Below are 27,624 nucleotides of genomic sequence, written 5' to 3' on the forward strand. Positions count from 1 at the left end.
TAAGGGCATTGGCAGAAGCATTTCCTTGTTCTGAGCAGCAGCCACTGCTGTGTCAGTAGTGTGTGGAATGGAAGTCCTAGTTGGTAGTCTGTTATGGAAACGCTGTTTACTGTTATTGTAGTACCGTGGTGACAACATGCCATTGAAATGGAAAACGAGCTCTCCTGCTATCTGGAAATTCCCAGTTCCTGTGCTTAAAACATCCAGGTCATCGCCACTTTCTCCAGCATACATGTAAGTGAGAGAAATGAGGATAATAAGGTGGGATTGCTTTTGTGAGACTACCCTGTGGCAAAATATCCTGTTATATATTAAATGACATTGGCACGCGGAATTTTACCTTGTTTTCTATGTAGACCCCCCCAGATTTTATCCTGGATGTTTCATGATGGATGTTGTGTCGAGTCTTTCCCTCTTTGTTGAAACGTAGAGCAATTGTGCAGATTAAGCCATATTTATAATAATATCGTGTATGTTCGTTTGAAAAGTTCGTGTTGCTGTTAATGTGTAGCGCGGATGTTGAATTGACAAGTTAAGCTTTGAGGCAGGCTTTCTTTGTAGCGTATATGCTAACGTTTCCTCCTCCTGGCTATTACACTTGGAAATTAAACATGGAATCACCTGCTGTATTGTGCTGCACTTTTGTTTCTGTGAGTTCGCGTATGAAAGAAATCATCTTGCTTTGGTCTGGTTTTATTCGTGAAGGTCTTAGCCTTAATACAGATTGAATGTCTTTTTACAAAGTTACAGTCAAAGCTTAAGACATAAATATAAATCATTCATACCTGAGTACTTATGTTGTTATGCAGTTTGTCTGTGTAAAGTAGCTTCACATAAAAGAGTATTTTAATACACACAGAAACAATATGCCTTTGTCTTGCCAAATCTTGATGGAGCTTTTGTTCACCTTTTGTTGCTGCGAGTTCTGCGTTAGCATATACAGGTGGCTTTTTTTCCTTCTGTGAAATAAAGCTGAGCACAGGGTACTCAACTGCTTCTGCCTTTATTTAAAGAAGCAGCTCTTTTGACAATGAGGAAGAATTGCTTTAAAATGCACAAGTAGCAGTGCAGATGACTTCCCTATCTGGAAATGACTATAAAGGCTATTTATTACTTTTCAAAAGTATTCCAGCCTAATATCTACGATATCAGTACTTCTAAGCTCGTATTGTCTTTTTGCAGGCAGGCTTTTGCTCCAGCTGCCGTAGGGATGTGCTGTAAGAAAAATAGGTATTTACAGGTCCTCTAAACATCTTTTTTTTCGGTTGTTGCTGAGGATTGCGGTGATAAGCAGTGGAGCTGAAGGAATCCAGCGCTGTATGCGTGGTCACTATTGTTCTCGGTCGGAAGGGCTGGGGTTTGCGGAGCTAACCTGGCTCTATAGAACCTGTGCTGCCCACGCTCCGATGCTAGGATGAATTCTCCTGGAAGTGCTTCAGCCTTTTCACTCGCTGGATGCAGCAAATATGTTTAAGGCTACCAGAAATAAGCTATTTCCAATAAATTGCTACTTTTTAAAAAATGGGACTAAATACAAAGAAAGTATAGTGATTAAAAAAGGAGTTGTGAGACTTTTGAACCTATGTCAGGGAAACACGGTGTTGTTGCTATGTTATGGTTCTGGTTTTTAAACTGTAGTACTTATTAAATGCAAGAAAAATCAGAAATAGCCCAGTCTGATCTATCTGCTGCTGAAACTGAGCATTTCTTTTGTGTGTCGCCTTTAAATTGCTAATAGAGCTCTGCGTATGCTCCAGTTTTTATGATGGGGATCGTGTAGCTGATTATCTCAGTGTGTTGAAAGTATGAGAACAGGTTTAGTGATCATGCTTAACTATATGATGCTGAGCTTATCTGGAGCACGAGAACTATGTGATCGGCAGCCTTAATCGTCTTTTCATAATGAGTCAATGTATCCCAATGTTTATGGAAACATTTGTTCACTGGCACACAGTCCCACATTAGCGGGACTCTTAAATCTAATGTTAAAATTAGTCATATACTGTATTATAAAGAATGAGAAACATTACAAAATGGCACCTATTTGATTAGACAGTATATATCAACTGATTTAAAACAAAAAACCCAACAACCTTGTAGTTTAGGTTGACCAGTAAAATAGGTGGTAGAATTCATTATCTTCCTTGCAGAGATTACAGTAAATTGGCTACTGTTTTATGTGAGCTGATGTTTTTCACATATTTATAAGTTTTCTTTCATAACTCATACTCTGCACCCTGGTAAAAGGCTTCTATTTCGAGCAAAAGACTCAGGAATACGTGGCGTCTGAAACAGAACATGTATTGATGTAAAATAAATGACCATAAAACTCTTGAATTCACAGACGAACACTTCTATACTTGATGTTTTGGATCTAGAGTATACAAAGGTAAATCGAGCTTTTAATCCCTTTAATAATTGACATCTTAATCTTGTAAAATAGGTTTGTAGTGTAATTTGGCATGTAAAGTAGGGAGGTCTTAAAGGTGATTTTTTTGTTTTTTTTTTTGTTGGTACTTAAAATGAAATTCCAATTTTTCAGGGTTTTCTAGTAAAGTTGACCTTTAACTTTAAAAGCTTCCTCTTGCTTATGATTTACAAGTAGCTCATCTAGAGGTTAAACTGTTGGTCAGGACGCATAGATTTTATTAGTGCTTTATTTAGTCTGTGTACCAGATTAGTACTCTGCCTTAGTTTCCCTGTGTGGAAATGCCGAGGCCAGCGGTACCGGCATCTTTGGCTTCTTGGATGAAGTCGACGTCTGCATACGAGGTACCACCATGAAGTGGTGAACTGTCCCACGAGCTGTGCCGCTGGGTGCAGTCTCCGCTGGAAAAGCTCACGGTAGCTCCCGAGGTGGGGAATGAGTACAGAGAGTTCTCCACTGCAGGGAACGTGCGGCTGGCTAGTATGTGAAATAAAGGGCCTGCTGAGGTTGGGCCGAGGACTTTAGAGGAGAGGACGTGGTGCTGTTACTGGGAAGTCTGCTCGTTTTGCTGGATCCGGTTCTGCTTTCCTGGGAATGGGAAGGAGCAGTAGTGAATCGTTGCCTTTTGGCTGGTAGTTTTGTTTCCCACCAGTTATTTATTAGAGATATCTTTGGGATATCCTGATAGGGGTATCCTGAAGGCAACTTCACGTTGTAGGGAGGGCGAAGGCTCCCTCTGAAGGGGAATGCAGACATCCCCCTGTCACCAGGCTTCTGGTGGAACTGGTCCAGAGGGAGCTTGAGCTGTCCACCAGGGTGATGGAGAGATCCGGTGACATTGGACAGGGAAAACTGGACAGGATTAGAATTGGAGCACTGGCATGTGACTGGTATCTGTAGGTGTAATGCAGCCCGGCTTAGTGCACGAGATAGGAGTGTGCGGGTACGTGTGTGTGCGGGTACGTGTGTGTGCGGGTACGTGTGTGTGCGGGTACGTGTGTGTGCGGGTACGTGTGTGTGCGCATGCCTTGGCAACCTGCTTTACATTTTCTTTCGTAACACTTACGGCGTTGGAGTTTAGAATACAGATTCATTTTGTTAAATGAGTGTGGAAGCGAGTTTACACTCTGCCAGTGAAGTCATACACATATTTGTGGTTGTGTCGACCACATGGGGCCAGACCTAGGTGACAATGTATTATAGGGGCAGGTGAGCAGTTTCAGCAAGTGAATTGGAGGAAAAGGACAAAGTGAATAATACCGAGTTGGAAAAGTGGTATTCTGTGGCATCACAGCTGTGTATTGACGGCCACACGTTAAAACCAAAGCAAAACCAGTGACTGACATAAGCAGAGGTTAAGAATTGAAGCTCTAATTCAGAGAGGTGAGGAACAGTTCAGAATGTGGTTGTACAGAACAGCCTTGAGGTATAAAGGAATGTGTATCCCAATTATTGGTCACGGGTCACATCATCTCATACATGAAGAACTAAGAGATTTCTTTCTTATTCACGCTAGCAATGTCCTTTATAATGTTTTCCAAAGTTGTGAGCATCTTCCATTAACGTGAATGGAAGAAAAATTTGTGGAAACTCTGGAGATTAAAGTACTGTGATGGACATCTACAAAGAATTCAATAATGCAAAAAATACTACAAGCTTGTGTCATGTGAGAATGATTGTGAGCTGTTTTCTGAAAAGTTAAATGTTCAGTTAAGTGTCTTTAGTCTCCAACATGCCGTGTTTGAAAATAAGCAAAATAAATAAACATTCTTAATGCAGACTAATCCATTTGTAAACTTAGTGCCTTCTATCCTTTTACATGGAAAAGTGTGGTGATATCTTAACTGGAAACTATCCTTTGAATGTGTTTTCATAAATAACTGACTAATATTGGGAGAAATAAACAAATGCGATATTCTGAAAATATTGCTATCAAAGAATTTGCGACACAGTCTGTCTATCCTGAATCATGTGGATGTGAAATTTGTCAGATAGGAAATCATCGAACGGTTTGGGCTGGAAAGGGACGTTAAAGACCACCCAGTCCCCCCCCGCCCTGGGCAGGGACATCTCCCCCCAGCCCAAGTTGCTCCAAGCCCTGTGCTTTGCAGTAACGGAAATCGGTTACTGTGCAGAAAAGTAGAATAAGTTCTTAATACTCTGGAGTAATTAGAGCTAGTTTTAGCCGCTTATATAGGTTATATAGGTTAATGCTTTTCTGTCTTCTTTCAAATCTCCGATTTGCTCTACAATGAGCTCTTTGAATTGATGCTATACAGTAATAGATACTTAAATGGGAAAAGGTGTGTATGCATAATTCATCAGACCATTTGTATTAGTTCTCTTCTGTGGGACCACCCTTTGTCTCTACTGTCTTCATTGGTCATTTTTAATAAATAAACCCTTTTGTTGGGCTCTTGAGAATTAGACTACAGGGTATTCACACCAAAAGAGACTCACCTGTCTGGCAGTGTTTCCATTTTAATCAATTACTTTCTAGATATTTCAGATTTCAACATGTTGAAGGTCAATGTGCAGATCACCCCAAATATTTGTTGAACTCGTCTGACAATGGGTGCAAACAGAGGAATTGGGTGGGTGGGGAAAAGAAGGGGTTTTATGTCTAAGAAATAGAAGACTGCTTTCAATCCCAGCAATTTTGAGCATAGAGTTCTCGTTTGTGCCTCTTCACATTACTTTTGCTCTTTAAATAATAGATATTTGAATAGTTAGAAGTGTGACATTTCATTGCAGTAATAAACTGGCAAAAAAGAAGGAGAAAACCCCCAAACCTGGTTGTCCTGAAGTTTCCCAGTGCTGGTGGTTTTTCTGGGCAGACCATTACAGGTGAGGCTGTGGCTTACAGGTCCTCAAAATGATCTTCTCCTCCTTATAAAGCATGATGTTGCAATACTGACATTTTGTTGTGACACTCTAAAGCATCTTTACTGAATTATCTTGAATATGTTACTCAGGCTATTCTGCCAGAATGTCACTTCTGCCAGTTTGTGAAATTTTTTTTAGCCATTATTTCCTTGTTGTTGTGGGGAAATCTTGTCCCATTGCTTTCTACTCACTGGCTTTTCTAGTGTTAACGCAGTGTTTGATGTTGAAGTTTGGATGGGGATATCTATGGATTTTCATAAAGTACTCGGTGAATATTGGGGTTTTAAAATAATAGTCACTTGTTCGAAATGGTAATAGTGGGAATTGTAGTGTAATAATGTGTAGCTATAACACTAAAGTGGAAGTGCACATCTATATTATTGCCGTAATTTTTTGTCCAGCAGGGACTGAGACTGTTGCAATATCTGAGTTGCAAAGATGTGTTTTTTCATGTGATGGACAAGTCACCCACACCCATTACCTGACATGCTTAGATTTAACCTGTTAATCATTTAGGGAGGGGAAATATTTTACAATTCAAAGTGGTTAATGCCCCCTCTGCATTCTCCCTGGGAGACTGCAATAAAGGAATGCTAAACCAGCTGTGAGAAGTGACAAAGCAAGAGGAAAGGTAGAGCAGACCTAGGCAGCAGAAAGAGCAGGGCTTAATTACCAAATCCTAAGGTCAGAATCTTGTTTACCCTTTTTTTTTTTTTTTTGGCTGGCTATTGAAATCATTCTGTACAGTATATAGGAGAAAGAAGCCAACACCCTGGACAGGAATTGTTCCTAAATCTGTTCCAGGAATACAGTGGGATGTGTATTCTGTGACCAAATCTTGACTCTGCGGGTGCAACCTTAGACATATATAGGTTTCTGTCTCTAAGGAACCATTCTGCAGACTTAACAATTTCTACGTGTATGAAAACTAACTTTAAAGACACATCAGGTGTCTTTAAAGGTGTAGTCCGCCAGCGCGTGCAAAATGTTGTTCTCAAGTGTTTTGTTGTGCAGAAGGAAGAGTTAAGCTGCCAAGCTAAAATGACGGCTTGCCTTTTGAATGCTTAAGACAAGAGAAGATATAAAGGGCAGCGGATAGGATGTGCAGCGCCAGCCCAGCCTGGACGGGGGGACCTGAGTGACCGCTCTATTTTACCTTTTTGCACGTCAAGGAAATAAAGTATTTCTGCTTCTGTAGAAAAGCTACAAAGCGTGTGTATTTGCTTTGCTTCTTCTCTTTTTAATAGTAGGAATCAATAGACTTAACACCAACTTTGGCAAAAAGTCATTAGAGAACCGCTTCTAATTTAGCATCGTTAAACAATCTGAGTCTGCAAATTTAAGCTACAAATGGCTCAATGAATGTAAACCCTTTGTCAGACAGATAAATGTGGATGTGATACTAAAGCTCCCAGAGAGACTAAATACTGTTAGGAACAAAAGCTTTATAGCAATGACTGAGCCAAATATTACTTTGTTTCTGTGGAAAACAAATTTGAATTAACCAGCGGGCTGTAATTACGCTGCAAACAGCTTGAGACCTCTGATAGTTTAGTTGTTTAAGAAGGAGTTTTGAGGAGAATATTTTCTGTGTGTGTGTCTCCTTGGGAAATCACACTGAAATACTGGTTGGTGTTGCTCAGTCCTCTTCTGCTGGCATTGTGGGACCTTGTTTTGTGCTGGCTTGGGTCACGGTGTGGCCATACTGGGAAGGGGTACAAAAAGGTTCAAGTGATTTTTGGGGAATATCCTCATTTCTATGTTGTCCTCCTCTTCACCCAGATCCAGGCTTTCGGAACAGTGATCGTGTCTTCAACCATCGGAGCGTTTCTAGTAGCCTCTATCATTCCTGTTGACGGTGTGGGCTTGCGTGCTTGGGCGGAAATGTTTGGTCAAGATGGTGATTGTGTGTTGAAGTCCAAAGAGAACTGGTTGTATTAAAAAAAAAAAAAAAAAAAAAAGAAAAAGAAAAAAAGGAAAAGGTTAACTGCTTGACATTTGTGCACTAGTCTCCAAAACTTTGTTTCTAGAATAGCTTAAGTGGGTTACCTTGAGGCCGACTCTGGTTGAACAAGGTTCAGCCTGGCCTTCAGGTCTCTTTGGGATTGCTGTTCCCCTCGTGGCCTTGCTGCCTTTGGTGCTTGTGTCTGCAGAGCCACTCGGGCTACGTTGCTTCTGTCCTTGATTTCCCCTTCAGAGACACCTTCCGGTGGCGATGACTGCCATGAGCATCTCATGCTGTAACCGGCCACCCAGCAGGTCCCGCTGGCGAGCTCCCCGCCTTGGCTTGCTGCCGCACCTCCGTCCCTGTCTGCTGAACTTGGGGTCTGGCAGCCCTGTGTCCTCCTCTCCTGCTGCCCTCGGCCGGAGCCTTGGGAACGTACAGCGCCGCTTCTCCCTGGTTTGCCCAGCTGCGTGGAGCCGGGGGTTTTTTGTTCTCCTTTAGCAGAACACCCTCAGTTTAGAGGAAAGGTGGACATACATAGGAGCATCCATTTGTTTTTTAATTTAAGAAACAGTAAGCTTTGTGTTGTGCCTTTCTCCTGGAGTGGAGACTTAGAAGAGCTCAGTATCAATTTACTGAACAAATGTTGCAATGCTCTGCTGTTACTGCTGGATAGATTAGAAGGCTAATCTATAAACAGGGGCCGGTGTAAAAAGTGAGATATTCAAATATAAACAGCAGCGCGTTGCCCAAGGTGAGCAGTATTCGGCAGTAGCTGCTGGAGCTACTTGGGGAAAACGCACCCACGGCATTTTAAAGAAATGCAGTGACCTGATAAATGCAAAGTGTTTCTAGTTAACGTTATCAGCCTCCGGTTCATCTATTAAAAATACAGCCTTCAAACTGTTCAGTAAAAACAGTGACATCCGAAGCTGATAGCGTGGGACGAGGGGTCATAATAAGAAAGCAAATAAAAGCCGCGGTTTGCCCTGCTAATGCTGTGGGGGTATCGCAGGGCGCTGCGGTCCTGCCCTCATCCTGCTTCCCGCTGTTCGGCAGCAGCCTGGGGCAGTACCTGCGTGCCCCAAAGCAAGAGCTGGAGGATGCCGAGCGTGCTGGTGGGGCTGCTAAGAGAGGAGAGCCCTTGCTCTGCCAGCCTATCGCAACAGAAACGGCCTTTTGTCTTTGTTTCCTCTTCGAGCGGGAGTCGTGCATCTATTTTAAACTGTAAACTTGCATTTCCTACAGAAACTTTTTGCTATATTTTGGTAATAAGAAACCATTAACAAATTGCAAAACTGGCTAGTTTTACTGGGTTACTGGTACCAAGAAGGAATTAAGTTAGAAACTCCTGTTAAAAAATAATAGTAAAAAGATGAGGTGTTGTTTTAGGGGAGGACAAATGTAAAAGTAACTTCTTTGCCAGAGTAAAGAATTTCCTGAAATTGTATGGGTGAAGATACTGAATGGAAGAAGTGTGAAGTACCGTGATTGTGTAATTTGTTCATCTACATTATATTAATATTTGAATTTCTTAATAGAAGTATTATGAGATTTTCCTTTATACAATGCTGCCATATCAGTTATGCTTATTGAGCTCCTAGGTGGCCATGTAATTTGTCGGGGAATTCCTAAATTCATTACTTACGAAGCTGGAACATCTGTTCATAATGGGAAGACAGTAAGATAGTCAATACTTAAATTATTTTTTTGGCAGACTAAGCATACTAAAATACTTTTTGGCAGATTACGCATACAAAGTAAAGAATTACTCTATCTAATAGTAAATGGAAGTTTCATTGTATTTCACTGCCCTTTTCATTAATAGGTTCATTAGCAAAATACGTGCATAGCTGCAGGTATAGGATAGCCCTGTAATATACCAGATTTTTTTGATCGATCATAAAATAGTAAAGATTGGCCTCGCAATAAGAATATCTTAATACAGAATTGAAATCTGGTTCTTTGTTTGCTGATGAACACCAGAGAACTGGCACATGCCAGGAGCGATTGCTGAAGATGCCATTTACCAGTGACCAGAACACTTGCCGTCATGGTTCATTGAACAGTAATTTGACAGCGAAAATAAGGTTATAATCCTTTCAAAAACAAGCTATTGAGCTTCACCAAATTAAGAATTCAATGTCTGGCCAATATGGCTTTGGCAAGCTTTTACTGAGTTATGTAAAGTCTGTGGGTTTTAAATAAATCAGAGAACACGTTCTCTGAAATATCTGTAGCTGTAGGCTGATCTCCTTACTTTGTTTTCAAAGACTCTGCGCTGTGTTCTGACGATTTCAAACAGATCTACGCTTCGCTAATGTAAATGAACAAATCCCCAAGAATATTCATAGTTGCCTTGTTTCTCTTGCATCGGAATGAGTTCGACTACTTCTGAAGAAAGCACCGTAACGGGATATTGTTTTATTTCCTTCCTGCCACCGAGCGCTAGGCAGAATGGCAATGCCATATTCGCATATCGAAGTCGACAGGAAAACTTAGTCTCTGCAGATCCCTGCTTCCGTGGGTCGCCTGGGCGCCTCTGGGCTGTTTATTTAATATTCTGAGCTCCTTAATGGCTGTGCCAGTCTAGATACTGACTTGTGCCACTGCTGTACCTGCAGGGCTGGCAATTAAACCTAGAAACTCATGAAGACCCATGGAGATGACTTCCAATCTTCTTTTCATTAACAAAAGTAAACTGTTATTGTTGTTACACCCCCATATTTTGTCCTGCATTGTGACAAGACTTAGGGAATTATATACCTGATAATGGAAGTAGGAGGAGGATTAACTCGGAGTCGTGAGAAAAGCAGGTTTGGTTACAGTAGCTGGGGAAAAAAACGGTGCTGTCCTTGAAAGAATCAACATAAGGTTAGAAAGACCATTCTGACCGACAGCTTATTCTGTGGTAGCAGCTAATTAACCTGCGGGTCGTTTCCCTGAACTGAGAGGTGCTGCTGCCCAGAGGCCGCAGGAGGGGTCAGGCAGCCCCTCTGCCCTGCTCTTCCCATCTCCACCCTCAGTTCCCATTCCACTCCTGCATCCCCTTCTTCCTCACGCTGGGATGTTTGACCCCCTCCAGACCGGCGCGCGTGTGGAACATGATGTTCGCAGCCAAGCTTAGCGCAACTCGTTGGGAATTATCATATTATTGTAGGTTTAGTTGTCTGCTCCAACTTTATTTTTTTTTTAAAACTGCTTAAAAATTCTTCTGCTGCCCATCTCGTTTAATGATTTCTATTGATCAGAACAATAAAATTAATTAGAAAATGAATTGTCTTCTTTGGTCATATGCTTAATTGTGATATACTGTGCTTACAGTAAAGTAAAAAACCCAACAGGTTTACATTCATTTTTATCTAATTAATTATAGTGCTTAGCAGACCTATGTTAATGAATGTAAATAACACCTTTGGTAAGTGTCCAAACAAGACAGATGTACTTACTGTCTTCTCGTTGGGTGTTGGGTCGGATATAAAGCGCGGTACCCGTCTGTTCGGGGTGCGAATGGCAGAGTTATTTGTGAATATTCACTTAACGGCCCCCCCCAAACAGAAGTTGTGTTCTGAATAGTTGAAGATTTCTTTGTGGGAGAGTTTGAAATTGCTCTCGTTGTGCATGATCTCGTGGTCGGGTTTTGCTGTTTTTTTGTCTCCTGTTATCACCGCAGTGCCTTAGAGCTGCTGCATCTTCACTTCATCTTACAAAGATGGAGTTCTCTTGTTGTGTGAAGATAAAGGCTGAAACTGGTACAAAGCCAATGACAAACCCATAATTTCTGGTCCCTCCGGGAATGTTCTTTCCCTCTTGGTGAACGTCACAAGGTTGGGATTTGGGGGATCAATGCGCTTTGGTCGGGTCTTACTGCTGACTTGCATTGTCACCTCGGCCAAAACCAGCTCTGGAATGTCACTTTCTGCGTAATGGGAGAGTGTGCTCGTCCATCCGAAACCGTTATGCTGTAGGTAAAAAAGTGTATTTGGGGAGAGGGGAGGAAAAAAAAAAAGGAAAAAAAAAAAATCACAATTTTTTACATTTGTCAGTTGTTTAGATATAAAGCAAAAACAAAATAGGAATGATATAATTTGGTTATCTTTAAGTTTATTCTTATGGAGTCATTCACAGCCAAGTTAATGTTTGAGCCTAGAGCTGTAACATTTATATTCTGCTGGATTTTTAGTGTAGAAATTTGCTATTTTTCATGTGTAATTCACGTACACAAGTTCCTGTACATAAGTAACAGCAAATATGTGGAAAAGTAATAGCAAAAAATCTCTTCTGCAGAAGAGCATCAAGTTGTGAGCTGCTGAGCTCGTGTGTGCGAGGTGGGCAGTGGACCTCTGGCCACTATGTGCTGAAAACCAGGTAGGGGAAAGAATGCTCATAGCCACACCGGGCATGTCGAATGCGTACTTTTTCAAGTGTTAGAAGCCTTTTGAAGTGTAGTGTGTGCTCTCTGTTGGCTGTGCGGTTGAAAGGAGGTGTCTCGTGCTCTCGAGGAGCTCTCGGGACAAAGCTTGGGGCGCTGCGTGGTGTGGCCTGTTCAGAGAGACGCTGCCAGTATCTCTGCCGTCCTTGGGATCAATGAATTGTGGTCGAGGTCTTTGCCTTCGTTTGTAAAACCTATGAAGTATTCTGGCTGTTAGGAAATGAAGTAGCTTGGGGCATGTGGTAAGAAGCCCACTCCAAACAGCCAAGAATGCTGCTTTACTTGTGCCTTTCTTTTCCTCATCATTTGAACCGATGTGTAGGTCTTCTATTTTCTTCTGAGTTTAGAAAAAAGTCTTTTAAAAGCCCCTTCATGTAATGGCTATCTGATCTGACATTTCAGTAAGATCTTTCAAGAGCGAATAGAGCCAGAGTCATGCTAGTTGAATCTGCGGTCCCCTCCCGCCCACGCTTACCAGTCTCCCCACATTATTTTGTATTTCTGCTTAGGAAGACATGTACAAATTTAGAGACTGGCTGTCCTTTGCAATTATGTTATCTTCTTTCCTTGATGTCATTGTATTAAAACTAAAACAAACAAAGAAAAAAGAACACAAAAACCCACCCCCCAAACCCCAAACAGCCGAGAACAAAGTGAAGAAATATATTTGGGGGTCATGAGCTAGGAACTGCTTTGCTGCTGTGTTGCGTTGCCGTATGCATTCGATGGATGATGATAGTTTGGAGAGCGCTTTTCTAAGATACACCCTGGAAACCTTTATTTAAATTACACTCTGGAGTTGTTTTGTAAAATAGAGATAATTTTTATCAAAAACGACGCAATTCTTGCGTGCTGCAGCACATCCGCATTTATTAAGGTGTCCGAGTATGGGGCTGCTACATTAGAAGTCAAAGCTCTTCAGATGTACTCTTGTTCCTACAATCTGTTGTTATGTCTGTGTGCATAAGACCTCACTGTTTCAAACCCGTGTACGCTGTTGAGTGGTGATTTTGTTTGAAATACATTTTCCTAGCTGACCTTCTATATCCGTGGGTTTGAACGAGGCGCAGCAGTGCTGGCAGGGTAACGGGGGAGTTTCAGAAACTGCTCTACGTAGTCCCCGTGCCCGAAGAAGGTGGGGGAAAATGTATTTTTTTAAAAAAGAAATAAAACTTTTCTTGAGGGAAAGAAAAAAATTATGAAAATTACTTTTCATCCACAAATTCCAGATTTGTCCTTACATAGCGATCGCAGTCAAAACTTGGGGAGGGGGGAATTTAAGCACATTCTTGTCACTTATTTAAAGTAATTTCTGAAACTGGCTTGGAGGCCAATGTTTTTACCTGCATGTTTAAAACTTGGAAACCCATTCGTATCTGAAATTTGCAGCAATTATGTCAAACTGCTGTGAATCTTTTTTGAAATGTGGAGTCTTTATTAATAATGAAGATGCCCTCGTCTGTGGATTAACAGCTTATGTTTGCTAATTAATATTGTGTATATATGCATTATACTGCTATGCATGCTAATAGGTGGTACACTACATCACGGAAATTACAGGAACTAGTTATTGTTAATATTTCTGGAGATGAAATTTATTTACATTTTATAATAATTACAGGTTAGGGTAGTTAGACTCTCATATGCATAGCTCTTTATGTAAACCTAATTTACATCTCAAGATGAAAATGGCCGGCTAACATAGCGCAGTAATTCTTTAACAGTTCTACCTAAAATTTGCCCTTCCTATCTAGATTTGGACAGTTGTTGCTTGGAATCAAAACCATCAGTATTGACTTCACACTAACAAATCCTAAAATAAGATGATGAAGTGGTTGCCTGCAGTAGCAAAATACTGGATATCACATCCTCAAGGAGTTCTTCTAGTTGTGTGTTTCTCAAGGTAGCGTGAAAGTACAGCTTGAAACTCCACCACGTATATTTTCTGTTATCATCTTCGTACTTGAGCAAGGCAACGCAAGCCGTAAGAATGAATTTACTGAACTTCAGTATTCCACTTAGAGTGTCAATCCTTTAGCTTTCCTTGGCAGTCTGGTAAGATACTTGATTTTGAAAGCTGAGTGAGCCCCCTGCAAGCGTCCTACAATTCTGGAAACACATGTAGAAATAAAACAGCGTGCAGGTGTCTTAATCAGGGAGGTGGGGGTGGAAGGAAAAATTTATTAGCCAAAAAATAAAGTTTTTGAAGTTATGCTGTTGTAGAGACTGTTAACGCTTCACTTTCTTAGATTAACTGAAGGGGACCACTAAGGACTGATTGTGTCACCCGCTGATTTTTGCCCTGTAGCCTCTCTGCTGTTATGTTTCGTCCCAGCAGCCTCTGGGTTTAATGCACAAGAGCACTGCATGAAAATGAGTTTGGTCTTAAGGTTTCTTTGTTCTAATCTTCTTAGATCTCTGGTGGAAGAGGAGGATCCTCATATGAAAGTATCTCTTGGTAGCAGCGATATGGGCGTCTCTGCCCATCTACAGTCTTCGAAGACAGGGACCACGAGATTTTTCACCAGCAATACTCACAGTTCTGTGGTATTACAGGTAATTAAATATTCTTGTGTCAGTATTGATCTGTACTGAGAATTTTGGCTGCTCTTAACAGTGCCTCTACTCGGTAGACTTTATCAGACTAGTAATTCCTAAAAAGCCTCAAAAAATGCACGTTAGTGTGCCGTGCTGACAGTGCCCGTGAGCGAGCATGGCTTGTAACTCCTTTGCCTGCCAGTTAAAGGTTTGACTTTCAGCAACAGCTTGGAAAAACACCCTGGCCTTTTCCTCGGCTTGTATCCCTGGCCACTCTCAATTTCTTAGAGATAATACCGTTCAAGCAATGAAGTGACAGCTGCATGAAAGATGCTCTCTTGAATATAATCATGTAATTCTGTTAAGGCGAAGACTTGAGCCATCTCCTGTGTGAATGCTGCCGTAGGGATGCGAGGAGGAGAGCTCCGCGCTCCTCCATGGCCAGCTTCGGTGTAACCCCTGGGCTGGATCTGACTATATGGCACTACCATATGGCAGAATGGATTAAAATGCTCTTCTCTCTGAAGCTCGAAGAATTTAAATCTGAATTCATTTTCTCTTATTGTTTCTGCTGGAGCTTTCAGACTTCATGCAGAGTGAAGCTTGCGGCTTGCGATGGCTCTTGCTGTGCTCCAGCGCAGCCTTTCTCAGGAGGGCAGATGACTTTGGAATGGCATGGCTCCGTGGAGAACTGCCACTTATTTTTTCAATTTGCTGCTGTTTTTAATAAATTGCCTAAGTTTTGGGACAAAAATGAGAAGATTTTTTTGTTGTTTTTACTCAGAGAAGCTACTGATTCTTCTGTTTTAATTTCCAAGGCTTGGGCATCGGTGCATAGCTCTCCCTCGTTTCTAGATTTTGGAACAAGTTAAATTGTCCTAAATATTTTTCACTATGTCTATTTAGGCTTTATAGGTATTGTATTCTTTGGTGTGCTTGGAGTTGTCCCCTTGCTATAGGTTTTCTAGCTGAAGTTAACTAACGAAAGATTTCCCTCAGTGCAAGGTGGAGGTTACTGGCATGAATACAAACTGGTCACGATCTGAAAGAAAAACTTCTTAAACTATTAAGACTCCCTTGGCTATATTGTATATTTTGTACTCCAAAAGATCATCAGTGAAGGACAGAAATGAGGAGAACAAAACTGTAAAAGACCAACTGTAGCGTTGTGCCTTGCTCACTTTGTACTTAGTTGGATAAAGACTGTAGTCATCAGTACATCAGGAATGAAGTTACTCATTTTTAATATGGCAAGGGACATAGCAGAGAGTGGTATTAGGACTTCTAGGCAAAGTGTTCAGAGCTTATTTCCCCTCATTTATTTTTTTTCTTCAAAATTTGAGCAAATGGAGAACTGGTAGTGGAAAAGCCTCGTTTGTAGAAAGTACGGGCAAATCGTTTGAGGCATTGAAATATGTTAGTTTTATATAAACCTGTGTTTGGCTTGTGGTATTTATTGGAGCTAATAACTCATTTTTTTCATTTGCACTCTGTTCTTTTCTGTGCGACAAATTGGAATCTTCATGTCTACTTACCTTTGCAGTTTTAAAAATACAGCCTTTCTTTAAGATAACTTAAATTTTAAACCGTGGATGCTGACGTCGAGACTTCTTTAAATGTTAAATCTATAAAGACAATATTTACATTCTTGTTAGTACTAGAAAAACATCAGACATGCCGGGTTGAAGGAAATCGTTTTATGTTTGAGCTTCTGTTCCGCAGTGCGGGAAGGAGGACAGTATTCCACCCATCCTCCAGTATCCCTGACCGGGTGTATCTCTAGTGGAGAACCTTCTCTGCGATGCTGTTGTAGATGACTTTCTTTTTTATTACCGTTTGCCATTCTGGGTAACTTGGAAAAGATCAGATATGTAATGTGAGCTTATTTTGCAGTTTTTGCCACGTAAACCTTGGTGATAAATTTGATAATCATAGAACCAGGTGACAGCTTTCCGTTTAGGCGCCAGTATTTTGCAGCCTCTTATTTTGCAAAGCGCTTAAACTGATGTGGATCAGAAATATATCTAAAGCGCATATGTGTCCAGAAAGGGTAGGTCCAAAAAAGGTATCAGTCCCTACCTGAAACAGTTGCTGGAGTACAAGCTTACCAAACAAACTCCTTCCTGGAAATAACTTCATTAGTGGAATAAAGCTACTTTCTAAGGCCCATGTACTGTGCGTTCTTCAGCCGTTTCTGGAAAATAATAATTATTCTGCCTGTTTTCCAATGAATAATTATCATTGAATATATTAGAGATAATACGTTTAAGATGACAAATTATTTCTTAGTGACTTTTTGGAACTGCGGTACATAGGTAATTAAAAGTAAATAAGTATTTATGTAAAGGAAATGAAAGAGATTCCTACTGTCTCTCTCCCAAATCAAACGGATGCTTCGCATTCTGCTCTTCTTGCAGGGTTTTGACCAGCTGCGAGTGGAAGGTTTGCTTTGCGATGTGACGCTGGTTCCGGGAGATGGGGACGAAGTGTTTCCTGTTCACAGAGCAATGATGGCTTCTGCAAGTGATTACTTCAAGGCCATGTTCACAGGTGGCGTTTTTGTTGAAGTAACGCATACCGCTGTCTCCAAATTGCCATCCTTTGGACACTCAGACCCACAACGAGGGTCGTGTGTGAGTCAGCCCGGGGCCACAAACATCTCTGCGTCGCTGTATTCTCTCTACTGTTGCGTATGGGGTTTTAAATTAAACTTTAAAATGCTAGTTTCATTTTGTATAAGTTTATGAAATTATTTCAAGCCAATCGAAATGATCGTGTAATCTTACCTCCCCGTCTTTTTCAGGAGGAATGAAGGAACAGGATTTAATGTGCATTAAGCTTCACGGTGTGAACAAAATAGGCCTAAAGAAGATCATTGATTTCATTTATACTGCAAAACTTTCCCTTAACATGGACAACCTTCAGGACACTCTGGAAGCTGCCAGTTTTTTGCAGATTTTACCCGTTTTGGACTTCTGTAAAGTGTTTCTTATCTCTGGGGTAAGACTTACTGTTTCTTTCACATTTACAATGATTAAGGCCTTGGTATGTTTTTTGGTTTTTTTTAATAAGAATAAGGACTATGTAATAGTATAAAACTTGCCATTTCACAAAGAACATGTTTTCTTGAAAATCTTTTTGCTTCTCAGTATTATGTACAGCGTGAATTTGATATAAATGTTGTACCACATTAAAATTCTTCTAATTCCTAAGCGTATTGCAGGGATGATAGCAGTGAATGACAATCATAGTTCCCAGATTCCTTACTGGATTTCTTAGTTCATGCCCTCACCGCTCTATGTCCTTCCATACGAAAGCATCTTGATGAGTTACACTGAAAGAAATAATAGAAGAGCGAGCTGCTGTTACTCTCTGTTAATACACTTTCTTGAAACCTTTTTGTTCTGAGGAATGAGTCCCACAATTGCAGTGATCATCACAGAGACAATGACATCTTCTTTTTAACCAGTGGACCTGGTGACAGTCCCTTAGAATAATACATCCTATCTAAGTGGAGTTCTTATAGGGATGTCACAGAAATGCTGGTTACACGAGAAAAGTAGCTACAAGGATTTTGTGATGACTGCTGTATTTTGCTAGAACTAAACATGCCTTTGAATGGCTTGAGATATAAATTAGCACCCACCCACCCACCCCTTCTACTAATAATGGTTAGTTAAAAGAATAATACTTAAGCAGCTTGTAGCATGGTTGCTTTTGTGCGATGGGAACAAATAAAAAGTTTGCCCTGCAAAGCAGCGCCCTGTAGTTCCAATGCAGTAAGGTCTATTTATGCTTTAGAGTCGCCCTGCTGATTTTTGTTTATTATAGAGATGAAAATCTCAGGTCCTGAACCTGCTTTTGAGGGAGGGGGAGCTTTGTTAACAACCTCTTTTCCTCCTCCTTCCCTCCCTCTTTCAGAGCTGGTGTCCTCTTTTGTTTTGAGGCTGTGCTTTGGAGAAGGATGCCATGCTCCCTTCAGGTTGAATGTTCAAACAGTTTTGCAGTTTCCTCTGTCTTAAAAACAAACTTCTGTTTTCACAAAATCAAGAGATCTGTTAAAGATTCAGCTTGTTGAGGGGTAACTGGCTTCTCCTTGTATAAGCTTTTTCCTGGGTTCTGTCTTCATGGGTGGGAAAAATAAGGAAAATGTAAGGAATGAGATGTGACATGAAAACACCCTGTGTATTTATCTGGCTCCAACCTCTTGTTGAAAGTATTGGGTTTACACTCCTCTGTTTAATCTTGTTGTTTATTAAGCATAGCTCATATGCACATTTGATTAGCTTGGGTTGCTTTCCAGAGCTTTTATTTTTTGAACGTCCTTCTTAAATCTCAGCTGTCGGAGGTTTCTGGGTCTCGCTGTATGACCGCACTCATTTATTTCTCTACTTAAAACAGTGCAATCTCAGAATATGGGTGCAGTTCCCTGTTTTCCAACTTAAACACGCTGTAGAAGCAATGCCAATAGGCGATGTTTCCATACCTTTCCTAGCTCTCGCCCTGCTGTCTTGTATCAGTACAGCTCTTTGTCCTGCCAAGAGGACGGAGGACGCGCTCTGCGGGCTGGGAGCACTGTCCGCGCTGGGCTGCCGAACCACTTCTGCCTACAGACGCCCTTTGGCATTATTTCGAATGTTTCCTGGAGGTTTTCTGATGTTAATTGCTTCTGTACCTTACTGGGAATCTAACTTTCCCCGTAACAGGGAAACTGGTGTGTTCTACGTGAATTATAATATTATTTGGAATTCAGCTTGCTGTGATGGTCTGTAATGAGAAATAAAGAAGCAGGTATTCCTGTTACTCCTCAGGGCGCAGGCTCAGAAATGTGACCTCCCTCATGAAGACACACACCAGGATTTCTGCAAACAAGAGGACTCCAAGCTGGTAGTAACAGCAGTCTGTTTCACAAGGGAAGCGTTAGAGGCATTTAGGCTCTATAACGCTACTGGTTTGCTTTTCGTTTTGGCTTATTTTCTAAATGGTCAGTTCTCCAAGAATGTTGCAAAAATGTTTCATTAGTCTTAATGCTCTTAAATCCTACACCATCTAGTCTGTGTTGCTCAGATATTTTCTTTTTACCTTCCAAAATGATGCAATGTGCCTCTCCAGGGCTGGTGTTACAATAAATGCCAACTTGGAGTTAGGTCTTGGTGTTCTTTTGGAGCAACCTCCTTCTTTTGGGGAGGGTATCTGCTTGTTCAGTTGGCTTTCGTAGGGAAACAGCTTCTTTCGCCTTAAATCATGTTATTTGGAAGAAGTTTTTTCATTGTTTGAAATAAGGCTCGTTTGCTAAAGGTGCCTTCACTTACGATGTTGACTCAGTCACTGTTTTGGTTCAAGTGAGAAACGTGTTGTTTGATACCACGATTTGAAAGGAGTAAGGCTCAGAATCAGGAAGACTTTATTCATTCTCTTAATTTTATTGATTCTCTTGGCTTAAATATTTTCCTTTATATTGATGTCGAAGGGGCCATCATCTCTTTCATCGTATAACTGGCGAAAGTACAAAATTAAGTTTGTGCTGTTGGCCTGGTTATGTTCTCAGCAGCCTTGCGTGAAGGATTTTTGAATGAGTTTTCCTTGGAATTTGAACAGGAGCAAGAGTTGGTGAGCAAACTTGGTGGTTCTTGCTTTTTTAATTGCCGTGTCTTGGCTTTACAGAGATTATGCTAGGCTCGCTCCATTCTTGAGGTGGCATTTCTGTAATTTAAGTAAGTTCTCTGAACAAGTTTTGAGCTTATTTCTACTGAAGTTAGCCGAGAGCAGCATCTGAGAGCTGATGGAACCATTCTCAGAAAAATACTTAATTGTCTTGAAATTGTCTAGGGAGTCCCTTATTACAGAGATTCTAGAAGTCAGTTTATGTAAAGCATAATGTAACTGTATTATTTCATTAGAAGGCATTGGAAATATTTACAAAGAAAAACATAAGGTGAAGGTAACAGCTTAATTTGTGGTTTAAAAAAAAAAAAAAGGCAGCGAGACCTTCAAAGAATAGTAGATGTTGTAGCAGACTCATAAGTATTCTTTTCTTTGTTCTGCATTTACACCCCTCCTGTCCAGTAGCCCATTGCTCTGGTAATCTTTGCAGCTAAACAGACTCCCTGAGAAACACTGGAATACTTCCTAAGATGTTTTCAGTCTTACTTTTAGTATTGTTTTTAAATATTTATAGCTATACGATAGACCAGGACTACTCCCAGGTCCACATCTAAATGAGCCATAATGTAATTAAAGTTAATAAAAATGCCACGGAAATGCTTTCAAAGCCGTGAGTGCTAGAGAACACATAATAATGTTTTTGCAGAAGTAGCAGCGGTGTACGAAATGGAGAAAGATGAGAAACCTATCCGAGTAAATTACAGCACTCAGGGGAAAATCACCGAGTAACGGGGAAGGGGATGTTATACTGTAATTAAAGAAAACATTCCAAAACACTGAAAATTAATGTCTTGGCTGTGCCTTTCATGTAGCTGTATAAGACAATTTTATTCCTTCTGTAATTCTGTGCTTTTCCATTGTTGTAACGACTAGCAAATTGTCAAGTGTTGAGGCCTCGGTATTTAGAAGTCTGTCTTGTCACGAGAACTTGGTTAACTGAGGATGAAGCCAGATGGTCCGAGTTCTGCGGGAGCGTGGGCTGTACCGCCGGGGCCGGCTCGGCCAGCCACCAGAAACCCCCTGTTCCAACCTGGGGGTACGCTTCTGGCTCTTTGCTGAGCTGGTCAAATTTCTGTGCTGTTATTTTGGGACTTGTGTATATGGGAACCCCCAGAAAAGTTGGGGATTTCAGGGGGATGTAAGCTCTTCTAAACTTGAACCCTTTGAAACACCAGGCGAAGTACCTCAGTGTCTGACAGTCATTGAAACCAAAAGTTAGACGCCTAAATAACTTTGCGGTACTGGGCTCGAGGACTCGATTTTCTGTGCATGTTATTTTTCCTGAGTTGTTCTCCACAGTTCTTATACTTGCAATCATTTTGCTCTGTGTCCGGTTTGGGAGTGTTTTATAGTCAAGTTGTTTTACCAGAGCTTGGGTGATTGCTTCAAAATTTCAAAGAATTAAATCAACTGCTTTCTCCAGAAAGCACTTTGGCTTTTGCATTTGGTTTTCCAAGCTGTAGTAACATTGCGCTGTGCTCGACCTTTAGCTTTGGAAAAGCTTTTTAGTGTTTTCTGGAACTTTTACTTCTGCTTTGTAATGAGCAATTACAATGAGTAATGTGAATGAGCAGCTCTGCACAGTAGCCAAAGCCCCAGTAAAATAGTGTTTATCTAAAATTTTTGACTTCTTGTAAAGTTGCTTAGCGGTTTGTCCAGTTACGGCTTTTAGCTGGTTCTGCATGAGTATCTGTACTAGTTACTGGATTCGCTGTACAATCAGTCTTACGTTTTTGTCTGATATTTCCATTCCTCCCGTTCACTTCAGTGGGATTTCCAGAAGTAGCAGTTCCTTCTGTTGATGAGCTCCTGTTTGACTGACTTCCACAGAGAAGGGTTTCCACAGTACCATAGCATAAGTCAAACTGTTTTTTTGAAACTCAACACTCGAGTAACTTAAGTCCCGAAGTGTTTAAAAGGCATTAGTGTACTTCAATGCCGTGCAATTTTGAATATTTAAGTAGAAGTAACTATTGCATTTCATGCTGTTGAAGGATTATTTTTTTGGCTTGGGATTTAAGAATCTCTAAATTTTTATGACTGTGAAATCTTTGCAATATAATTTAGCTGGGTACATTGCTTGTTATCTTAGAGCACAGTAAAATTGGGAATAGTACTTTTGGCAAGGAAAGTAACCTTTAAGAAAATATTTAATGTGGTACTCCGATTTGAGGTGAGGGTGGAATTTGTTAGTGCCAAAGTGCACAATTTTGTAAGCATAATGGAGAGTACTTGCAATTGTAGCATGAAATAAAACCCCGAGTGCAGGACAATTCCAGTGGATTAATTAAGGCAGTGTAAGGTAAATTTTCTGAGAATTTGGTGGTGACTGAAAACTGTTGATGTCATGTTCATCAGTCATTAACAGCACGTAAGGTGTCGATAAATTTCTCAAGTGTAAGTATTCCAGGAATACATTCAATTGCAGAGATTTACGGTGTAATATGGTTATGATAATCCATCAGCGGGATGTGTGCTGGGCACTCTAACTGCCACGCATTCTGCAGTGGGTCTAAATGCTTCGCTGCAGCCGGAACACCGTGTACCCGTGGTACATAATCTGTACCTTTTTTGCTTTGCTCTTTTGACGCCAAGCATGCCTTTTCTGTATGCAGTAGTATCCTTCGGTCTGCTTGCCTTGATATGGGGAAAATGCTGCATCTCTGTAGTTTGATGCCGGTGAACGTGTTCCAGTGCAGTTTTAAAATTCGACAACTGTCTAGCAAGAGTTAAAGGTTTGTGGCATACTGTGAGTCAGCTGTTTGTTAAGGGGTGATTTTTCTGTTGCTTTATATTTTTTTTTATATAGCGTGAAAGAAATTTTAGAAGTAGGAATGTCCCGTTTCATTTACTTAATTTAAGGTATGCTGTTGCTTCCATTATGCAATTAATTTATGTAAATTAAAAATCCTAAAAGGGAATTTACAGAAATTAGTTTGATACTGACTCTCAAAAACAGTCAAAAGAAGAAAAAATGTTTCTTAAGCATCAGAGAATGTTTTATAGGTCACTGCTAGCTGATGTGATTGTATTGTGATATAAACAATGTGGTCTGTCTTTTAATACAAAAATAATTTCCATGTATGTATTGCACAGATATTTAATAATAGAACTCCTGACAGTCTGCAATGCCTTCGTCTTCTAGATAGGACCTGGTTCCAGGATTAGTGTTCCTGGAGATGAAGAATATGATTTGGAACCTTTGACTGTATGAAGGCGTTTCAGGATGTGTGAATGAAGACGCTGGATGACTGCAGTTCTTAACTCTAGGGCAAGTTAGATCAGTTTCGAGTGAATTTAAAAAAAAAATCTCCAATTCCCATACTTAGCAGACTTTTGAATTGTCTGGGACTAAAGGGCAATGAGCAGCTTGAGTTATACAGTATTAAAATGTTGTAATCTCTATTATGACGGGGTCATTTGAAGGTTTTGTAGTTCCTAGGCTGCAATCAGGTTGTAGTCCTCAATCTTCATCTTTTTAAAAATAACCATGAGATTCGGAAGCTTAAATTCTTTTGGTGTTACAAATAGAATGAGAATCACAAAGTTGTGGAAATTGCCGACATACAGAGACTAGAAAGCATGTGTAAATGAAGCTTGGGTTAGAATAAGGATTGAATGCAAAAAAGCTGCAGTTCTCAGCAAGAAGCATCTGAAAATTGAATTACTTTGCATATGTACCATAGAGCTTGCCAAAATGAATCGCCCGGGTTCACTGGAGACCCGCTTTAAGTTATGTCCCTTCCCTCCCGTCTTTCTCGGTCCCTCTGCCTTGGATCCCAAGTGTTCTCAGAAATTTAGGAGCTAAAGATGTAAGAAAGGTAGATGCAGCGGCGGTGTTCAAGATGTGGTTACCAAGGTATGGTTGCTCAAGTATTGGAATGAATTAGGGTATGATCCATACTGTGAAGGCATTTCACGTGCTGGGTGTTTCTAGGGGAAATCCTCTAGATTCATTAATGGTGTAAAAAACAAAGCAAAAAACCTACCTTTGTCTTATTTTTGACAATGACATGTATTTAATTTTGAACGTATTCCATAAGAGCACCACCTTGATTTACTAAGGATGCCATTTGGCTCCTTTCTAAGGGATGTATCTATGGAATTGAATGCTGTAAATAAGTTGTGTGAAACATGTGGCATACTCTGTGGCTGCATTGTGACAATACAATTTTAATAATGTTAGAAAATGTCTAACGGTGAGACCTGCTTTTGCGTTACTCTGTGACCTTGGGCTGATCCACCTCTCCCCTAACTGTATTTTCGACATTTCTTTCTTACAAAGATGTTTGCAGAGCTTCTCAAAGATGAAGTGCTGTGTAATTGCTATGTATCGTCATTGTATAAAGTATTTGACATAATTAATATACGCCATCTGCTTGTTCCTGGTCTCATTTCTTTCTTTGAAATAAGGAATACATTGGGTCTCCCCTTGCAGTCATGAATATGTACATCAAATTGAATATTTATTTGTTCATGTGTAATTCACCTTGAGCGCTGAGAGATGATGAAATACTGCTGATTCTATAGTATTCATTAAATTCTACATAATCATTTAGACACCAAATTAAGAAAGTGTGTTGATTCCTCTTTCTGTTTACTTAATAGGTTTCGTTGGAAAACTGTGTTGAGGTTGGGCGAATTGCCAACACATACAATCTCACAGAAGTGGATAAATATGTTAATAATTTCATCCTGAAGAACTTCCCTGCGTTATTAAGTACTGGTGAATTTGTGAAACTCCCCTTTGAACGTCTTGCCTTTGTGCTTTCAAGCAATAGCCTTAAGCACTGCACTGAACTCGAACTCTTCAAGGCGGCTTGTCGCTGGCTACGCTACGAGGAGCCTCGGATGGAGTACGCCGCAAAGCTCATGAAGAACATCAGGTTTCCGCTGATGACGCCACAGGATCTTATTAACTATGTTCAAACGGTGGACTTCATGAGAACTGACAACACGTGCGTCAACTTGCTTTTGGAAGCCAGCAATTACCAAATGATGCCATACATGCAGCCAGTTATGCAGTCGGAGAGAACTGCCATTCGGTCGGACAGCACGCACTTGGTGACGTTGGGGGGAGTGCTGAGGCAGCAGCTGGTGGTCAGCAAGGAGTTGCGGATGTACGACGAGAAGGCCCATGAATGGAAATCCTTAGCTCCCATGGATGCACCAAGGTACCAGCATGGCATCGCCGTGATCGGAAACTTTCTTTATGTAGTTGGGGGCCAGAGCAATTACGACACGAAAGGAAAGACGGCGGTCGACACGGTCTTTAGGTTTGATCCTCGCTACAACAAGTGGATGCAAGTCGCCTCTTTAAATGAGAAGCGCACCTTCTTCCACCTAAGTGCCCTCAAAGGACATTTGTATGCAGTTGGTGGCCGAAACGCGGCGGGTGAGCTAGGTGAGTGCTGCTCCTGAACCACGGCTTCTTGCCCTGCTCATTGGGCCCTGAAGGCCCATATTGCCCCGTGGACGGGTGGAGAGGAACCGAGCTGAAGCCCTTGGCGTGCAGCTTCTTTCTGCCGATACTGCAAAGGTGTAGAAAAATTTGTCTGGGCACTATTAGCAGTTCATTTTAGCAGGGCTTCCACAAAACAAACATTTCCAAATACATGTATCTTGAGTATTGATGTAAAATAACCAATGTCTTCACCTTGATCATCAAACATGAAGTAAGCGTGTGCATCTACCTGTATAAGGGTGTGTGCGTATATATGAACACAGCTATATACAAAAAAGAACCATTACTTAAGCTGAGACACCAAACCCGCTCTTTTCAGTCCTAAGGGATACGTGGCTTTCCAACTGAAACTCCCTGTTGAATGCAGGTTGTATTTTAAAACATGCAAATTTTCTGGAAAAGTCGTTTTGAAATGCCTTTTTTTTTTTCTTTTTAAGTGGGCTGGTGACCGAGAGATTTGTTTCACTCACAGATCAGTGAGATTCAGATCTCCTGAGATTCTGGACTTCTCAGTTACTAAAAACGTTATATTTTGCCTGTGATCTGTGATCTTGTGACTACACAGTTGACTTCGTTATAGGAATGACTCTCTCCTGCTGCCTCCTTCCCCCCCCCATGCAAATGCTGATTCATTTTACTTGAGCAACAGAAAAAACAAATTCATTTCAGGGAAGTAAGATGGTTTGAGACAAAGAATAAATACATGATAACTTTTAATTTAACAAAAGTCAGTAGAGAATGGCCTGTATTAATCCACTGTGTTTGCCAAAGCCATTTTGCAGTCAAGTCTGGGAGCGTACACTTAATTGTAAATTTGTCTGTGCTTTAAAATCGAAATGCTACAGTGATTATACTTGGAGTTTTAGCACAATATTTTATCTAAACCAGATGTAACATTTCATTATTTTGTTTGTTGCTTTCAGGCCAATACTTAACTGTGTCTTGTCAAATCTTTGTGGCGGTATCTCTTGCTGCTAAGATTTGCTTTCTAATTAATGCATCTCAGTCGTGATCATATTGCAGATTTGTCTTTGGAAACATATAGTGCATTGCTTCCGCTACACAAACCAGGGCTGGTTTTGCTAGAAGCTTAAAATCCATTCTAATGTTTGATGAAATGAGAGGTTGAAAAATGCCTCCTGTTGCCAAACAACACACAAAACTGTTCTGCAATAAGTTGTTTTCTCCAGACAGCCATTTGCTGATGTGGATCCTGAGGTTTTCGGAGTTTTTCTTATGTGTCGCTTTACCTGAAAACACATTCTAAAAGCCAGCTTAACGTACAAACTAACGTGTATTGATCTTCATCTTGACTATCAGGAAAACCCAACCTTCAGTGAGCTGTTTTCTAACACTATGAATTATTAGCAGATAATCAGATTGCTGTCCTCGTGTGCTGTACCATCTAAACAGAGTCGGGTTATGGCAGTGAAAAAGTTGCAAGTCTAACAAAATCCAGAGGAAATAATACCGTCACTAAGCCAGTGCAACCTGTGTGCGCAGCGGGCTTTAAGTGCAGTGTTTTTCTTAAATTAGATCAAGCAGCACCATTCTGCTGACCTCAACTCTTCTGCAGCTTTAATTAAAACACAGAAATCTGTTCACCTGTCTAAAATTCTTCTGTAAAGATATCATTAAAATGCTGCAATGATTTCCACACAGACCTGAAAAATGTCATTGGATCATTCTGCAGGAGGAGCGCTCTATAAATGCTAAATATTGTAGCTGTCTGATGCTTTGATTTGGGGCTTCAGTTTCTTCTCTTGTTAATTGTGAGGCAAGTCACTTTTCATTTTCATGTTTCTTTCATAAACCTTGACAGCCGAAAGATGAAATCCAGCTTAAACTTCCCATTCTCTTCAGATGAGCAAAAATCTGAAGCTTTTCTTAGACAAGAAGGTCAAATGTGTGTTGGACAGGTATTAAAGAAGTTGCCCTTGGGTTCAAACTAATTTCAATCTGTTGTTAGAGAGGAAAAATTCCCCAAACCTGAACTCAGCTTTCTGGAAGATGAGCTGTTATGGAAAAGGGCCAAAGGATTAAAGTTACTAAAATGAATTTCTTTATTATTTCTTCTCCTGACATTCACTGGAATAAAAGTTATACTTTTGGGGGGCTATCAAGCCTACCCAAAACAGTTTTCAAGTATTTAATCTTCTGAGACCTTTGGAAGGACCACTTTCTACCTCAGCAGTATGAGCTGTAGCAGGAACAAAGAGCTGCTGGTTTAACAGTGCGTGCCACTGAGAAAAGTGTGGGTCACTGGT

The 27,624-nt window shown here is 40.7% G+C and overlaps 1 protein-coding gene across 5 annotated transcripts in view; it reads left to right on the plus strand.

Moving 5' to 3' along the window:
• The window catches only part of KLHL13 (kelch-like family member 13), a 76,317-nt gene that overhangs the window by 38,817 nt on the left and 9,876 nt on the right, over nt 1–27,624 (plus strand). For 4 of the 5 annotated variants that reach the window (XM_009881731.1, XM_009881730.1, XM_009881732.1 and 1 more), the window contains 4 exons: nt 14,106–14,247; nt 16,647–16,779; nt 17,033–17,229; nt 24,502–25,297. In XM_009881731.1, the coding sequence (XP_009880033.1) occupies nt 14,106–14,247; nt 16,647–16,779; nt 17,033–17,229; nt 24,502–25,297 (1,268 nt within the window). Of the gene's footprint in view, nt 1–108; nt 235–14,105; nt 14,248–16,646; nt 16,780–17,032; nt 17,230–24,501; nt 25,298–27,624 lie in introns of those variants that run through there. The other variant, XM_009881728.1, reaches the window with a different exon arrangement.

Source organism: Charadrius vociferus, unplaced genomic scaffold (genome assembly GCF_000708025.1).
Source record: "Charadrius vociferus isolate BGI_N301 unplaced genomic scaffold, ASM70802v2 scaffold472, whole genome shotgun sequence".
NCBI classification, from domain to species: Eukaryota; Metazoa; Chordata; class Aves; order Charadriiformes; family Charadriidae; genus Charadrius; species Charadrius vociferus.